This window comes from Acartia tonsa, chromosome 6 (genome assembly GCF_053477335.1).
Source record: "Acartia tonsa isolate MP-2025a chromosome 6, ASM5347733v1, whole genome shotgun sequence".
Lineage (NCBI taxonomy): Eukaryota > Metazoa > Arthropoda > Copepoda > Calanoida > Acartiidae > Acartia > Acartia tonsa.
The window spans coordinates 15,459,536-15,476,715 of NC_137265.1; the positions used below are offsets into that span (position 1 = coordinate 15,459,536).

The following is a 17,180-nucleotide window of genomic DNA, read 5'->3' on the forward strand; positions in this document are numbered from 1 at the left end:
ATATATAAAGAACATCCAAATATAAGCTCATTTTGTTTAATAAATTTACCATTAACTGTTCAATTAGGGAAGTTTTATTTTTACCTGTCCAGAGTCTGCAGGACCAGAACTTAGAGGTCGATTTTAATTTTTTTCTTCAGTTATGTTAATAACATCCAAAAAGATGTATATTCTTTTTTTATAAGTTGACCTCTAATTCTTCAAAGAAGAAATTTTAATTTTTTACCCGTCCAGAGTGGACATGGAGGCCTACAGGACCAGAACTTGGAGGCCGATTTTAATTTTTTCGTCAGATATGTTAATAGCATTCAAAAAGATGCATATTCTGTTTTATTAGTTGGCCTCTAACTCTTCAAATAAAAAAAATATCTATAACCTGTCCAGAGTGGACCTGGAGGGGGCCTGCAAGACCAGAACTTGGAGGACTATTTTAATTTTTTCTTCATTTATGTTAATAACATCCAAAAAGATGCATATTTTGTTTTATAAGTTGATCTCTAACTAACTCTTCAAACAGAAATCTAAATTTTTTTACCTTTCCAGATAGCCTGCAGCACCTGAACCTGAGACCTATCCAAAAAATGATTAAATATATGTGAAATACTAACCAAACGTAAACTTTTATCCTAAATAACCTATAATCTCACATTGATACCTTGCCTAATAATCACAGAGTAGGCCCCTTATATGTGAAATTGCTTTGATAACAGCTATGCTTTGAGTTATTATTGATGATGTATATTGTATATACTATGTATTACTAAATAATTCTAAGTCCGATACTATATCATACTATATGAGTTTTAAAAAATATACTATATATACTATATGGATTAAAAAAATATACTATAAAAATACTATATTTTTTTGATTTCGGAGTGGTCGCCCTGAGTATTATAAAGTGGCTTTGCTTAAAGAATTTGTGCTTTATTGTCCAAGGAATTGATGTTACATATCATGATAATAGTACTTAGGTATAATCACAACATATGTAACTTAAATTTCATAAAGCTAAAAATCATCATATTTTCAATAACCTTTCGGTAACGATTATCAGGCATTTTTTCGTGATTTGTAGAGAAGATTCGCAAGGAAAACTCATCTTAATCACATCATTGTGGTGTGCATTCACTTCCGTATATATAACCGTAACTGCTTAGGGTTTATATTTAAGCGAGGATCACAGTATCTACAAAAAAAAAAATGGATTGACAAACAAACAAAGATATGAAGCAGATGCTCATTATTACAAAAAATCTTCACCAAAAATTTCAGCTGTCTTTCTTAAATAGCAGATTAGAAATACACGTTTCACACATCCCTTTTCTTACTGATGGACGGTTGGACATTTCAAATTATACATAGAATAATAAGAATTGAAGAAAAGGGTGAATATTAGGTTTAATCTTTTAATAAAATGTAATTCACAAGTGCGGAAGTGATTGTGCGCCCATCATTGTGTATATAGGTGTTCTCTTATCAAGCCATATTGTTCAAAGGTTGCTTTGCTTAGTGACATATTATAGTAGTTGGGGTTTTGAGTTCATTTTGATTATTAGAGTGATGCCGTGTCTTCCATTTTGCATGGGAGGGGGGGGGGGGTTGAAATTTACATTGTGGGAGGATTAGATCGTCAAATTATTTGTAGTTATATATATTTCTATCGGCTGCTCGCCTAGCTACTAGAGGGAAAGGGAGAGCAGAAAATAGCCTAAAACCATCCTAGAATTGATGTGATATCTAAGCGAGATATAATAAGCGGTAAACGATATTAACGAACAAGCCAAAAAACACGTATAACTTCATATAATAGGATAGAATAAAAATGATAGTAAAAATCCGAATAAGTTCAGAGAAGTACACTCAACTATTAACTTTAAAATTTGAACCGCTTACAAATTAAAAGTATTGTATATACTCAGTTCATATTTCATCATCACAATGTTTTATCATAATCATAGTAAAATTCAAAAGCAAAACTTTTTTTATAAAGAAGTTCATCAGCTACCTTAAAATTGCTGTAAAAAATTTTATTATCAAAATCAAATATATTCTTTTTTTAATTTATTTATTGTTTTTGTTGTTATTAAAAGCAAGTTATTTTTTAAGTCAGTTAAATATGAGATGTTATTAGATCTATAGTATAGATGAATATATAGATAACTACCTCCCATCCTTTTTTAATGACCTTATTCGTCTGCTACCAAATTATTTCCTGCTACTTGGCTGTGTCAATACACACCACACCATTGTTTGATTATCAATGACCCAATTGAAAGTCAGAACAAGGACAGTGCGAGTGGGAGATACAGTTTTTTAAGGCTTTTCCTCTCTAGTGTTTTACTCCAATTTAGATATAAGCAAGAATTCTATTTAAACTTTGATTTTTCTAAATCTCACTTAAAAAAGCTTTTGAGAGGGTTGTGACCTCTTCCCCTTCCCTTCCTCTTCCATAACCCTTGCCAGGTACTAAATCACCATATAAATATTGTTTGAAATAGTTCCTCTATTCGACGAGTGGACCATCCTCCTTCCTAACTCAATTTTTTAAAATATTGTTCACTCCAATACCTACCTATTCTTAGAGTCTTTTTTATGTTCCACAGTCGGATGAGGGAAAATTACTACTATTAAAAAGGAAATTAGGTGTATTAATTGTTAAACTTTAGCTGTTAGAATTTAATATTTTTTCATATTTGAAGTGAATATAAAAATGTACGTGGAAGACAGCCTAACAAACAGACGTGGAGAGAAGCTGGCCACCCATACCTGGAAGCCCGCAGGTAGGCATGTTATCCTGTTATAATTCATTAGATGTTGATTTTTTTACTAGAAATTAAATTGTGGTCAATCCTATATCACCTGTTTCAAGGACCTCCAAAACAATTGTCTCAAAAGTTGTCTATCTGTGAAAGTAGTTGAATGTTTGTGATTGAAAGTTTTTGCTCAATTAAAATATCAGGAAATAATTCCCAGGCTTTCTATCGGGTTTGGATGTCTGTACACGAAGAGCTAGTACCAATTTTTTTTAAAGTGAAGCTTTTCTATAATTAGGGTCGGTCCGTCCGTAACGGTTTATTTTTTTTTTGTTTATTTATGCATGTTAGAATTGTCCTATCGATCTCAAACTTTGTATGATGATTCCTCTAGTAATTTACGATTAAGAAAGCGTAACAACTCCCCCCCCCCCAAAAAAAAAAAAAAATCAGAAATAATAAATTGGGTTAGGTATCAAATTCGACTCTCCCCCTCCTCATGTGCCTATAGAGGCCTCTAGGAGCGTAGCCGCTAGTATTTATATAGTTTTCTTTGTAGGTGCTCCACGATGCTTGGTGTTTCTGTCACATGGTTTCAGTGAACATCTGGGTCTATATCAGGAAGTTGCAGCATCTTTAAGTAAGTAACTTTCCTCTTGAGGGATATATAAGTTTTTGTGCTATTTGTTTACGGATATTGCAACATGAATATTTTATCTCAAATGTATTAAACATTTAATTTTTTATGATTTATTAATTCTCATCAAAACTCTTTATTTGCAGCGTTGCTACTCCATAATTTACTTTTGTCTGTCCGTCTGTAAGGCTTTGGGAGAATTGTGATATTCTTGGCTGCCTTTCGGTCATACTTTAGATTTAAAAATATTTTTTTATGACGACTGAACATCTACTTGTATGACTCACTGTTCCCGTTTTCCATTCGTTGATTTTTTGGTGCTTCGCTACTTCTGGATGCTGTCGCAAATAATAAAGCAAAAGTTATATACATTACATTCAGATCAACAGAATTACGTTAATATAATTAGATCACCTATCATATTAGAGGGCATTAAGAGAATCTTCGTATTTGATTACCTACGCAAAAGATATTTTCGTTTATTTGCATCAATTTTTTTTAGGAAAAAGAAACATTTTATTATCTTAACCTGAAATTATTTTAGATTCGTATGGTTACCTAGTATTCGGTCATGATCATGTAGGACACGGGAAGAGTGATGGGAAAAGGTAATGAAATGATTGATTGATTGATAGCTTTTGGTCATGTCTGACAAGTTTTGGGGACGAAAAGAGAATATCTATTAATAATCGATTGATTGATTGATAGCATTTGGTTATGATCTCATAATCGAATAAAAGGGTAATACAATGTTTAACTGAATGATTGGGGACGAAAAAAGAATACCTATTAATAATCGATTGATTGATTGATTGATAGGAAGTATTCGGTCATGACCACGTGGGAAGGTAAATTAAATGATATTGATTGATAGTATTCGATCATAACACATAGTAAAAATAAAGACTTTATTATTTGAAAGTATTCAGTCATAAATAACCACGTTAGACATAATGTAACGAGTGATGGGTATATGATTGATTGCTTGAAAGTATTTGGTAATGGCTAAAATGGACATAAAAACAGTAACAGAAAGGACAATACAATTTTTGATCGATTGATAGTATTCGGTCATGATTACATAGTTGATTAAAAGATAATACAATGCTTGATTGATAGTTATTATTCGGTCATGACCACGTGGGACATCGAAAGAGTGATGGAGAAGGGTAATAATGATAATGATGATAACAAAGCAGAATTAAATGCTTCATTAATTTTTATTTATAGTATTATTCGGTCATTTCAACGGTGGACATGTAAAAAGTGATGGGTAAATTGATTGATATTCGTGCATGACCATATAGTGAATTAAAAGGGTAATACAATCCTTAATCGATTGAATTCAATATAGGGTAGGCAAGGTTTTTAGATAAACCATTATCCTTTTCGAAAATTGCGCATCAGCGAGAAGCTATATTTTAACATCATAGAATCCGAGTTATATACATATGCACATTTGTTCTTGGTATACTTTGAATATGTAATAAAATTGATACGTCTGTATTAAAGAATGTGTAGGTTTTATAGGAATCAAAATTCAAATTAGATAAAAAATTATTAAGAATGACAATATGCTTTGCTTAATGTACCGGACATGATTTCTTTTTACATTACGATATTCTAGATATATTCACGTACACATCTTACACAATAACTTTTGATGTTGTAATTCTTGTCTTTAGAAGTCCAGCTTTTCTTTAAGAAGTATGTCTGTATGCTCTGAGACAATGCACTTATGGACGGTCAAATTTTGGTGTTTTTTTATCTTTTTAACATCAAATCTGCTAAATATTTTCTGCTTTTATTATTGTTTGTGTTTTACAATTTGAACTTGTTAAGGAAAACGACTGACCATAATCAAATTTCCCTTTACATTTAACTTTTTTAGTTTGTCCATCCAGGACATGATTTTTCTTTGCTTCGCTACTTACTGAATGTTGTCATTCTTGTTTTTGTTTAGAGTGTATATAGAGAATGTTGACGATTACTGTGACGACGTTATTCAGCATTGTGTTCATGTTAAAGTAAGTTTTTCATTGTTTAGGGATACAGGGATAGGACAATAGACCAGAAATGATTCCTTAATACTATTTCTGTATCATCTCCGGGACTTTGGACTGAAACTATACTGGCACCCGAATTAATTTGAAACAAGTTTTCTCATTCTTTAAAAACTTTGGGAACTTTTATTGAATCTTGATTGGTTGGTATAATTTAGCGGTGTCAAAACCTTTTAAACCATCAATTTTCAACTACAGAATCATTAATTTTGTCTATCATTATTTTGTACACTCATTAATTTATCGTCCATTGTCTTATCCTTAAAATCCCTTTTTAATTCTGATTTTCCTTGTTTCTAGGAGAAGTACCCTGACCTGAAATTGTACATTGTTGGACACTCTATGGGTGGCATGGTCACTATCAGGTTGGTAATATTAAAATATAAAGTACAAACAGTACACTGTTGGACACTCTTTAGGTGGCATGATCACTATCAGGTTCGTAATATTAAAATATAAAGTACAAACAGTAAACTGTTGGGCACTCCATGGTTGGCATGGTCACTATCAGGTTGGTAGTTTTAAAATAGAAAGTACAAACTGAACATTATTGGACACTCCATGGGTGGCATGGTCACTATCAGGTTGGTAGTATTAAAATATAAAGTACAAACTGTACATTGTTCGACATTCTATGGGTGGTATGATAACCATCAGTTTGGTAGTATTAAAATATAAAGTACAAACTGGACATTGTTGGACATTCTATGGGTGGCATGGTCACTATCAGATTGGTAATATTAGAATATAAAGTACAAACTGTACATTGTTGGACACTCCATGGGTGGCATGGTCACTATCAGGTTGGTTGTATTAGAATATTAAGTACAAACTGAACATTGTTGGACACTCCATGGGTGGCATGGTAACTATCTGGTTGGTAGTATTAAAATATAAAGTACAAACAGTACACTGTAGGACACTCTTTGGGTGACTTGGTCACTATCAGGTTAATAGTATTAAAATATTAAGTACAAACTGAACATTGTTGGCAGAGATGGTAAAAACCAGGTTTTTTTTAAAAAAGAACAAACCAGTTGTTTTTTTTATAAAAAACATGTTTTTTTGTTTGTTTTTTATAATTTCCAAATTATAGGCCTGCCCCCCCCCTCTTTTTTCAACCCTCCCCCTTTTTCTCACCCCTCAAACAGGGGGTGCCAAAATCTGCCGAAGGACCCGAAAAAGGGCAGCCCAAACCGCCCGTCCAAAAGCGCCCGCCCTATTTGACAACCCTGGCTGATACGGTAATTTAGGTTTTTGACAGTTATTTACTGTATTATTTACGCTATGAAAAGATATAACTAGAAAGATAGGCCTTTGTATACATATTTAAAAAAAACCATCCCCACCTTGGTTTTTTGTTGTTGTTTTTTTTTGTTTCAACCACTTGGTTTAAACCAAGTGGTTTTTTTATGCCATCTTTGATTGTTGGACACTCTATGGGTGCTATGGTAACCATCAGTTTGGTAGTATTCATCATAAAGTACAAACATAGTACATACATTGATTTATATTTTGTAGAATGTCCATCATATTAAAACACGGACAAAGTAAATTGTTTACTGGGTGATCTGTAATAAGGTCAGGGGTATCTTCAACAAAAATCAGCATTCTATCTTAAATAAAAGCCGACTGACATTACGGTTGGACAGACAAGGTGATTTATAGTGTAGCTATGCTACATAAAAGTACTTTTATTCTCAATAATCAATATTGAAATCATTTCTTAATCTGAATCTTATGAAACTTAATCGTTTTGAAATCTAAAGAATTTTTAAAAGCAAAGCTTTTCTATATTTATTTTTTTTATTCGTCCTTCATCACGGAGAGTGGACGGACAATGACATAAGCTTTAAATCTTGTATAAAATTTCCTGTAATAGTAAGGTTTTTAGAAGTTTATGCACTCGAAAATATTTTAAACTTAAATTGACTTTTTTTTTACCTTAAATTGACCTTAAAAGAATCGTTCTACAGATTTGAAACTTATAATAGACACCATGACTAATGAAAGGCAATTCATAATGTAATTATAAGTTCGTTCATGTACAATAGAGCATATTGTGAAATTTAAGAATAGACAGTAAACTTGAGTTATGAATGTTGGCATCCTTGTTGGATTAAAAATTGATTCACTAAATTTTGCACCAGAATTTAAAGTTGACGTTAAAGAAATTCTAGATAATATATATATTCATTACTAGTGGCTGCGCCATTATAGTCCTCTTGGGGCATTTAAAGAAGGGGGGAGGGGCGGGGGCGTAGAAGAGGTTGCCTCGCCACCCTAAATTTTACCTAGTTTTTAAAGGAAAAATAAAATTGGGATGGGAGTTTATTTTCCTAGTGGCTATACCTATATATCTTCCCAAAAAACCTTCTTGGAACAATTAAGAAGCTTTACTATAAAGGAAAGCCATATCGGTCCAGCTACTAGAAATATCTTTCAGTACCAGTATCATGCGGACAAATAGACATACATACTATCACTTTTATATGAGAATTAGTGCACTATTCATGAAATTATTTCTGAAAGATTCTATAAAATGTACAAAAAGTTATATAATTAATATGAAAGAATTTATTATATTTCAGAGCAGCTCTGATGCAGAAAGAAATGTTTCATGGTAAGTGTTTTGTATAAGTTTCTTTACACGTCATGATATCTGACGGTCATTTCTCAATCATCTGGATTTTTTTTGTCAATATGTATTATATGTATAAACCTCTAACAAAAATAGGGATCCAAGGGGATAAGACAATGGCCGATGAATTGATATACATCCCCAATGATGATACATAAAATTTACCCTTTCTGTAGATAAAAATTAGTGGTAGAAACGTTTGAACGCTAAACTTAATGAAGCATCTAATTAAAAATCAAAAGTCCCAAATGTTGTTAAGCCAACGAATTAGAAAACGTAATTATAAAACTTTAGGGATTTGTGTAATAAACGGCCCAATGTCCTCTTTCTCTCTGATAAATACATGAACTAACAACACTGGCATTTATACGTCTAGTAATTTTATGTTAAGTAACCATTAAGTTTTTTGAATTTTTATCTTTAAAGCAATCAATTTGGTTTTAAAAAGGGCCTCAAACGCATATCCTTCGTGTTTTGTCAAAAGCTTTGTACAAGTCAAACTCCAAAGAAACATTAAATAAATTCAATATTATTGATCTTAACTTTTATTCAAGGTATGGTTCTAAATGGTCCACTGGTTGTTCCTGGGCCCCAGGTAAAAAAATATGTTTTATTGGAGGCAACGGGTTCTCGATAATTCAGTCCTCGACCCTCCCCTTCCATGTTTTTAATTTGTTTAGCCCTTCTTAAGACTAGTTACTTCGCCCCTAGACTCTAGGGGAGGGTGAGAGGTTAGGGAAATAGTCTAAAACCATCCCATAATATTTGTAAAGCTTCCCTGAAAAGTACAACTCATTAGGAATGAAGATTTATGAGATCTTAAGCTTCAGATAAAAAAACCTTACTACTACTTTATAAAATAAGATTATTGTGTTTTGACATTGAAGGTTTCTATTACCCAATCAAGTGCAAAAAAATTTTAAGCAAACTAAAAAAAGATCTTGTTGAAACTTTCAATGTCCCCTTCCTCCCTGATTGAAAGAAGAGTAAGATTTCTTTGTGAACAGATTCTTTACAGGTCTGCATTGCGACTCTAATCCATGCTTTTAAGTATCATAGATTGTTTTTATTAAAGCTTAGATAATTTTATGTTAATTAAGATCTTTGGAATGGACCTGCGTGCCACACCTATCAGAACATTCATCAGTAGGGCTGTTCTAAGTTTTCTCAGTATGTTTATACCTGAGGTAAGTTGAAATAGTTATCTTCCTGTGTCTTTTTGTGTGTCCCGCTGAACCAATATGGTTCTTCTTTAAAGTGTAGCTTTACCTAGGTCCTGGGAAGTTATATAACCATTTTTGGGGTTGGTATCACCACCATTCCAAGAGAAAACGCCTCTAGGAAATAAATTACTCCCTCCTTCCACCTCCAAAAAATAATCCTTTTTCTTTTAAAAACTAAAATCTAAAATGGCCCATTCTCAAATTCGGCGAGAAATAAAACTTTTTGGTGATGGTGGGGATCTAAAACTAAGAAAGAATCAATCAGTATCAGAAAGTTAGATATTACTTCAAACTGCGGGTGTTTGTAATCTCTTATTTATTTTAGACAGCGCTTGGAGGTCCAAATCTAAATTTTGTAACCAGGGATTTTAATTGTTTCTTTCTTTTCAGTTGCGAAACTAATCTATAATCAACGTTGCTTAACCGTGTGGCAGTCCGTAACTCGCTGGGGGATTTTCTCGTCTGCTATTCATAATTAACTTGATCCGTTGGTCTGTCAGTCATTATTCATAGATAAAAACATTGAACCATATATCAAACATTTGAAAAATTTCGTGATTTTCTTAAAATCAAGTTTTGATTAGTGATCATCTTCTCTATAACTCACTTTGTCCGTTTGTCCTTCCTTGATTTTTTGTGCTTCGCTACTTATGAATGCTGTGTCATCCTTGTTTTTTATATTCTGAAGAATGTACGTCGGCAGTTTCATCTAAAATTTGATGCACCATTTCTTTATTTTCTAATCATGTTATTATTGGTAGAGCAGCGGCTCTATTACAAAGGATATGTCCGTTCGACTGTCCTTGAACTACGGGTAACTATTGAATTATTGCAAGATAGCTTGATTTTGTAAACTTTCAGGTTCTTTTTCACTTGAAATATTATTTGCTTAAATTTATGTTCGTTGATACGAATATCAAATTAAATAGGTAATATAAAGAAGTAATTTTTATTATTTGGGTTTGTCCGTCAAGATTTTGCTAACCACTGAACTGACGGAATTCTACATTTGAGGACTGCTTCATGTTGTTTCCTGATTTCTTTAATCCTTAACAGTCGGGACCCTTGTCGCACCTTTATCGGTCCTATAAGAGCTAGAGGGCTAAATTTTTTTGTACATGTCCTCTGTTTGATAATGAATTTCCGACTATAAATGAGTCAAAATTTATTTTCGCTTCCTTCAACCTTTTATTTAACAACCTTTGTTTTTAGGTACTTTTTTACTTAAAAATTTTAAAAGGCTGTCATTTTCTTATTTTTGAAGCTAGAAAAACTATTTTTTCAGAAAATATTTATCTTTATGTAAATTTTATATTAGAAATCTCAAAACATAAATTTCGGCGGCCGCAGCTGTACTTGGAAGCTTCCAGCCGCCGCAGTCGAAGGGAAAACGACGGCGGATCTTCATGAAATTTTAATTCGTTATGTAGACATGTAGGAAAGGCTTAAGTTTAGAATTTAAAGACTCTAAGTAAAAAATTTCGGTCACAGGAGGCTTTTAAAGATTTCTTGAGACCTGGAGGATCAGAACTTGCAGGATCATACCTGGAACCTAAAATTGACTTGAACACCTATATTTTATATTAGGGTTTACTACTAGATGATATTTTAGTATTTTGGTAAGAAAAAATGCTTTGTTTAAGTCAAAAAATATTTTTGCTCTTTACCTGGATGACCCTGCCAGATTTGCTTGCATCCTGTGCCAGCCAGGATGGAGATATTTAAAAAAAAATCTAGCTCATTTATCCGTCATACCCATACTTTAATAGTCACTGAGTTATGGTCCTCCATCTTTCACAAACAGAAATGAGATAGAAAAAAACGTTAAGGGTTAAGATAATTAATTTTAAAAAATTATCTGAAACCTACCTACCAATACTGGAATCTAAAAAAAGTAGCCTAACATTTATCTATCCCAGGACATATGTGAAGCTTCTCTAAAAAAATGAAGAAACCAATCAGTTCAGTAGTTATTGAGATCTTAATCATCAGACTAAAAAACTGTACTTTATATAATAGGATAAAAATCAAATGATGATTTTATCAATTCTTTTCGAATACAGAGCTTCTAGATGTAGGGACGAAGCTATTAATTAAACAAAAGGAAATAATTGAAACTGAATTAAAGAGATCTTGCTGTCCACGACATGCTTAACAAGGACCTTCTCAGATGGACAGGAGGTAATTTTAGTTATTCTTCGTCATTAAAAGTTACAGTCTAATGTCCCCTCCCTCCCTGTCAGTAATAAAAAAAATTGACAGGTTAAAATACTTTTTATTTTTCTATCTAGGTTTGCATTTTTATGAGAGAAAATTATATCAGAATAGTTATTTATCGCATCTTATTATAGACAAATTTCCGCGGATATAAGAATAGAAAATTATTAGCTGAAGGCCCGGCCCAACTAAACTAATATTAAGCTTATGATTTTTATTTGAATTTTCGTGGAAAATTGTCTGTAATACGATGCTATGCATAATTTTTCAGTATGGTGGAGAACCGGTTCTAATCCAGCGGATAATAATCGGTTTCGAATTAATTTTAAAGTACGAGATTTTGTTTTTATATTTCTAGTTATTTGGATTAATTCAGATAATATTAGTTTTATTTATAAATGTCATTTGCAAGAATTTTAATCAAAAAGTTGAAATAAATTGGTTAAACGATTATAAAATTTTTCAAATGAATGTATTTAATGACGTCACTGCATTTGACATTCAGTTTTCGTGTTTTTTTTTTCCTAAAGTTTTTTTTCGGAGATCTTTTAGGAAGGTGTAACAAAAAAAATTAAGCATATTTTTTTTTGTAAATTATACTGGTACTCAACGTTAATAGTTTAATGGCTAGGTAACAAACTTTGCATATTTTTATTTAATCTTGAATGGTTGATTTAAGTGATTTGTGTTAATAATTTTTAAGAAATATTTTTAATTTACATGAGGGGCAATTTTATCGGATTTCGACCATTGCCTTGACACTGGATTTTTTGTTATTGAAATTTTTTATAGTCTATTTTTTAAATTTTAAACCTTAATTTTTAATAATCATTTTTACCCTTAAAATTTTAATTGTCAACTTATTTCATAATTATTCTTTTTTTCTGGGGGGGGGGGGGGGGGCGCGGGGTTAATTTTTTTCTTAGGACTATTTCCCAAATCGGATTTAAGGAATTATAACAGATTCACACAGAAAGACAGACAGACATCCTGTTATTTTCATATATGAATTATAATTTCACTACCAAGATTTAAGCGTTTACATAGTTTGTTGTATTTTATTTTTTTCTTGTACCTTTCTGATTTTTAGAAATTGGTTTTCTGTTTTTATTGTTTACATGTTTTTCATGTTTACCATGATTTTATAGCATTACAGTTTAGTATTACAGAATTTATTATCCAGTACTGCTTCCAAACCGATTGATATCCTTTGGAGTAGAACCGGTTCTCTGCCATAACAAAAAATCATGTATCGTATTACAGACAATTTTCAACAAATATTAAAATAATACTCATAAAATTAATAACAGTTTTATATGGCTTACAAAGCCGGTTAAATGTTAGAATTTTTTATTGTAATATCCGCGGAAAGCTGACTATAAAACGATACGATAAATAACTATTATACATATGTTTACAATGATTTAATATTATTTCAGTTTCTCATTACAGAATTTGTTTTCAATTTAACTAATTTCATTATTGTTTTCTTTTATTGAGCGCAAAGTTTTCTACAAAATGCTATATTATGTCTTACTGTTAGGTTCAACCAAGGAGGGGGGAGACATTGGACAGTGAAGGGTGTCCTATAGTGTAGTGGTTAGTGCACTACGCTGTGGTTGTGAGAAACCGAGTTCAAGTCCCCCCATGGACTTTGCACTTTGTTGACAAATGCTGTTGCAATTTGTCAGATGATGATCACGCAACCTTCCCTAAGATGCCCTAAGGTTGTAAGGAGGGAGATTTGTAGAAAGTTAGGATTCTACCAATCAAGCAGCTTCAATCTTGCTTTCCCTTGTCCATGCTCCTCATTCATATGAGAGTGCCATTAATTAGGGTGGCTTAATATGGAACACCTGCCAAAACTCTAGGCCAGGGTGATGTAATAATTGAGTAGCTTCCACGAGAATTGCAGGTCAGCTTGTAATGTAACATAGAATACAATCAGCTGTGCTCGAAGCTTACCAATCTAAGATTAGCTAAAGGATTCTCACTTCCAATCTCCGTGTGCATCTGAATCCTAACTTCAGAGAATCAGGGCTACAACAACATCAACATTGGACAGTAAATTATAGTATAGTGGTACCCAAAGTTTTAAAAACATGTTCTCTACTTTGTTGATTTAAAATTAATGGTTTTTTATTCAATCTTGATTGGTTGGTTGAAACCAGAAGTGTTCAAACATTTTAACCAATAATTATAATATACAGAAGTGGTAATTTTGGTAATCATCATCGGGGACGATCACCCAATATAAGAAGAATAACAAACATTTTAAAGTAATTAAAATCCCTGTCAAAACACAAGCACAACTGCTTTTTTATCATTTTTATTTTCGCTTTTAAGAATGCTACCATCCTTGTTATAATTGTAATTAAGGTTGTAAAGTGAGACTGTTATTGGCATTTGTCAACTGTTTAGATGATAATATCAATGCTTTATCTGATATCAGGTCAAGTATTTTGTTGGTAAAAGCGACGTTACTCTGCAAGAGCCCGTTGTTGTCTGTTTTTGGAGTGTTACATTTGTTTTCTCTTATATTCTCTCTTTTTATACCTCCATATTTATTCCTTCAGGTGTAGCTTCGGGTTCTATCCTTCTCCCCGCACCTTGAAATATACTCCTCATTTCAGAATTGCGCTGCAAGGCTTCTTTTCGCCCATTGGTATTGGACGAACAACCCTTTGATTGCACGACCTTTGTTTGAAGGTCCTAGCTGTGCTTGGTAAATTGTAATGAATTGCGAATATTTGTGGACCAAAGCATTCCCCTGCTCTTACTATTGATATAATGCGTCTGGCATATCAGCAGTAGGTATCATTTTAAATGTCTCAAGTATGACGCGGTGTTAAGCCGACATTTTACAAATAACACTAATGCCGCGGATATTTGGTAGCGGAACGAAAGTTACTCAATATGAGAGTGTCTTTCAGCTTTTCTCACTCTCCTTGATATAATTCCTCTATGCGTAACTTATCATTTCAAAGAGTTTTTTTTTTTAGAACACCTTTCCTTGTTATCCATGGGAGCGATGATATTCTATGTAATCCTGTTGGATCTCAACTATTATACAGGTTAGTATTTTTGTCTTTTGAAGATTGGCAGACAGACTGACGGACCAAGTAAATTATTATACTAGCACTACTGGATAGTGGATAATCAGGAGTACAAGAAGTCTTCATAAAAAATTTCAGCTTGCTAACTTAAATAACAGCCGAGAAAATTACATTTCCTCATAGCGTTACAGGCGGACAAAGTGAATTGTAGAGTACTTTCTCTAACTTAGATTATATAATCGAATATTATTACTTGGATCTTACATCAGATTATCACTTACTCTAATAAAGTGAAACTCGTAGCTGGCTAAAATAACGATACCCCCCATCCATCCACATTACCCAATCCCCTCCCCTCCTATTGAATGAACGAACAGACCAATAAATGATGTCCATGTTAGTAACTGAAATTGACAACAATTTTTCCCCTGTCATAATGTCCACGTATATTCTATATTCATTATGGTTGTATATTTAAGGCGTAGTCGAACAGATGATAAAGAGTTGAAAATTTACGATGGGTCGAGACATCAACTTTTCTTGGAAATTCCAGACGTCAGGTGAGGCACAGAAGTAGATAAAGGGAGACTGTCCCATTGAATCGCAATATTATTACTTGGATATTGCACCAGATTTTCATATACTCTATAAAGTGATACTCGCAGCTGGCTAGATAACGATACCCCCCATCCACACCTTTTACTCCATCTCCACCCCTCCTACTGATGAACGAACTGACCAATAATTGAGGTCCATATTAACGAAATTGAGGACAATTTATATCATATATCCATTACCTGTTAATTTGTATGATATTGAAAAAATTTTATTTTCAGACAAGAAGCTCTCAGGGACGTGGGGGATTGGATACAGTCGAGAATATAAAATATTCTTTATATCACAAGGGAGGGAGGGGACGTTGGACCAAGAATTACACTAGTACCCAAACTTTTACAACCAACTTATCTTATTCCTTAAAAATTTTGGGTATCTTTATGAGACTAAACTAGTAGAGTCCAAATTTTCCACAGATGATTTTAATCTACAGTGTAATTTACAGTCCAATGTCATATCCCCCCCTTCAAAGTTCAGAATATTTTCAATGAAAGTTGTTTGTACATTTGTATATTATATTGTAATTGTTAAAGTAAAATCAAACACCAAATATTTCTGAAAAGAATCTAATTTTTTAAGTTTTCTTGAAATTCTTTACACTCTAAGTCCGAATCCAGTTCGCTGGATTAACACTTTCTGAACCATAATGAAAAATCATGTATCGAAAAATATTGAAATAAAAATCATAAAATTAATTACAGTTTTGTAAGCCCTTGGCCTTCGGTCCCTTGAGACTAATAAAACTTGAATTAATCTTATGATTTTCCATTTACTATCCGGAGAAAACTGTCTATGAGACGATCCACTAAATAACCATTGTCAAACACACTAGTCTTAGAATCTGTTTTGAATTAGTCTATTTTATACATTCCTTTTTGTCAGCTGTAAAGTAAATCACTGTGTTCTATTTGACGAAGAAAGTTGAAGGCAGACTAACGCTTAAATATTTCAAAATGAATATTGAATAAGGGATGGGGTGGGTTTTTTTTTTATTTGTGCCTAATACCTAACCCCTGCTGGGGGCCTAAGCTAACCTAAATTAGAACACTCCTAAACATCCTTCAACTTTATTTCATAAAAACACACTGTGAATTATTTTTAATTTTCACTTATTTTTTACTTAGCATTTAGTACTGTAGAATTAGTAACTTTGTTAAATATATAAAATATTTAATATATTGTTGTCATAGACTCCTAGTGGTTTTTAGTACAAATTGTTGTAAATTTTTGTTGTATAATTTATAATAAAATATTTGAATTTTATTTTTATTCTTTTGCTTAAATCCGTTTTACAATCCTAATGGAGGTACCCAAAGTTGGCTCACATGAAGGAGACTAGCACCGAAATCGAAGAATGAAGAAAGCTAGCACCAAATGTCTTAAAGTGAAGAAAGGTAGCACCCTAAATCTAATATGAATAAATGAAATAATGAACATATTAAATATTAGTTTATTGATCAAATAAGATAAATCTAAAATGAATAAATAAAATAATCCTTATACTAAAGTAACAGGATGTCTGTGTGTTTCTGTGTCTGTACCGAAGGATCTCGTTTACCGCTGAACCGATCGGGTTTCCCTTAACAGGGAAGGTTTATAACTATTTTTTTGGGGATGGGACACCCCAAACCCCCCACAAACAAAGAAAAATCCCCCCCCAACAAAAATTTTTTTTCTTTTAAAATCTAAAATAAGAAATTGTGTTATTAAATTTGACTCTCTTCTCAAGTGCCCCTAGAGGCCTCTAGGGGCGTAACCGCTAGTAATACATAAATTGCTCCTCCCTCTTTCTCACAAAAAATATGTCCCGGCCCTTTTACACCTAAAATCCCTCCCACTATTAGAAATCTTGTAAATCTTAAGGATGAAGAACCCTAGCACCAAATGGTGTAGAATGAAGGAAACTAGCACCGGTGCTAGTCTCCTTCATGTAAGCCCCAAAGTTTTATACTAAATGCGCTGGCTATATTAA

The 17,180-nt window shown here is 32.6% G+C and overlaps 1 protein-coding gene across 1 annotated transcript; it reads left to right on the top strand.

Moving 5' to 3' along the window:
• Nucleotides 1-1,656: 1,656 nt before the first annotated feature.
• Nucleotides 1,657-16,477, top strand: LOC145321957 (monoglyceride lipase-like). Its single transcript, XM_080163671.1, has 14 exons — nt 1,657-2,783; nt 3,316-3,396; nt 3,938-4,001; nt 5,357-5,420; nt 5,757-5,821; nt 8,048-8,079; nt 8,652-8,692; nt 9,198-9,284; nt 9,646-9,681; nt 11,447-11,501; nt 13,917-13,989; nt 14,540-14,611; nt 15,073-15,153; nt 15,430-16,477. The coding sequence occupies exons 1-14, from the start codon at nt 2,714-2,716 to the stop codon at nt 15,476-15,478; spliced, it is 870 nt and encodes a 289-aa protein (XP_080019797.1). The 5' UTR covers nt 1,657-2,713; the 3' UTR covers nt 15,479-16,477.
• Nucleotides 16,478-17,180: the final 703 nt, after the last annotated feature.